This window comes from Myotis brandtii, unplaced genomic scaffold, assembly GCF_000412655.1.
Source record: "Myotis brandtii unplaced genomic scaffold, ASM41265v1 scaffold555, whole genome shotgun sequence".
Lineage (NCBI taxonomy): Eukaryota > Metazoa > Chordata > Mammalia > Chiroptera > Vespertilionidae > Myotis > Myotis brandtii.
In genome coordinates, this window is record NW_005370065.1 from 7,299 (window position 1) to 8,569 (window position 1,271).

General features: G+C 47.3%; 1 protein-coding gene across 1 annotated transcript in view; it reads left to right on the top strand.

Annotated features, from left to right (window-relative positions):
* The window catches only part of LOC102255435 (antizyme inhibitor 2-like), an 8,126-nt gene that overhangs the window by 2,809 nt on the left and 4,046 nt on the right, over positions 1–1,271 (top strand). The window contains exon 3 of the mRNA XM_005878395.2: positions 758–761. Within this exon, the coding sequence (XP_005878457.1) occupies positions 758–761 (4 nt within the window). The remainder of the gene's footprint in view (positions 1–757; positions 762–1,271) is intronic.

Genomic DNA, 1,271 nt, shown 5'->3' on the forward strand with positions numbered 1-1,271 from the left:
TTACTGTGTTGTTCTCAGAGAGCCTGGAGGGAGGCATTGAGGGTCTTTATTCTTCCTGTGTCTGGAGGGGAAGTCTGAGAGCACAGCTCATGGGCCACAGCCTCCCCTGCTGGTATGCACCTTACTGTTTCTAAGCAAGCATTTTCTAACAGGCGTGGAGTTTTAGAACCCAAGTTCTAGTGAGTAAATAGTATTTCTACGACAAACATATGAGGAAATATTGTCGGTACCATGGCCGGGAGGTTAAGGGTGACATTTGTAGGGTAACAGTAAATGATATTGAGGTCAACCATCTCAGGAGAGTTATTGATTGTTTGTTATTTGGGGGAAGGGGTTGGGTGGGGTTACTGTCCTCACAAAGGGAGCTAAGTGGAAACTGAAGTGCATGTTGAGCTAGAAGAGACTCACCCTCTGGGTTAGTGCCCTTTATGTTGAAATGTTATGACCGTCATATAAGTATTTCTAAATAATTTTTATTTTATTTTTAAAATATACTTTTATTGATTTCAGAGAGGGAGAGAGAGACAGAAACATCAATGATGAGGGAGAATCCCTGATAGGCCTACCCCTGCACATCCCACACTGGGGATCGAGCCCACAACTCAGGCAGGGTTCCCTGACCGGGAGTTGAACCATAACCTCCTGGTCATAGGTTCATGCTCAACCACTGAGGTACGCCAGCCAGAATCTAAGTCATTTCAATCTGTTTCCTTATCCTTTGGACAAATGCCCTACACACACCTTTGTAACCCTAAAGGCACGTGAGTCCACTAATTTCATTTCCTCACAAAGTGTCTCATTAGAGAATATTGTGATTTGGGGCATATGATTTCAGCCATCATTTAACAAAAGCCTGAGTTATGCATATTATGGCTTACCATTGTTGTCTTCACAATAGCATGAGCTGCCAGTGGTTAAGGATCTATTATGTGAGCAATTACTGTTTTACCTCATTTCTGCTCAGCCCTCCTGTGAGGCAGTTGGGGGCCATTCCCATTTTGCAGGCAGAGATCTGGAGGCTCAGAGAGAGGAAGTGACTGTCTGAGGCTGCACAGCCAGCCCGTGCACAACGGTGCCAGGTCTGTCTGACCAAGAGGCTGCTGCCCTTGTGTTTGCAGACATGCTAGCCAAGCAGAGCGCCCAGCCTCAGGGCTGCCATGACTAACCCCATGACCAACTGGCTTAGGGACAAGTGGGGCTTGGGCACAGGAGGCAGGATCAGTGCTGGCAGCTGAGAGAGAGCGGGGACAGGAGGACTCACACCAGGAGAA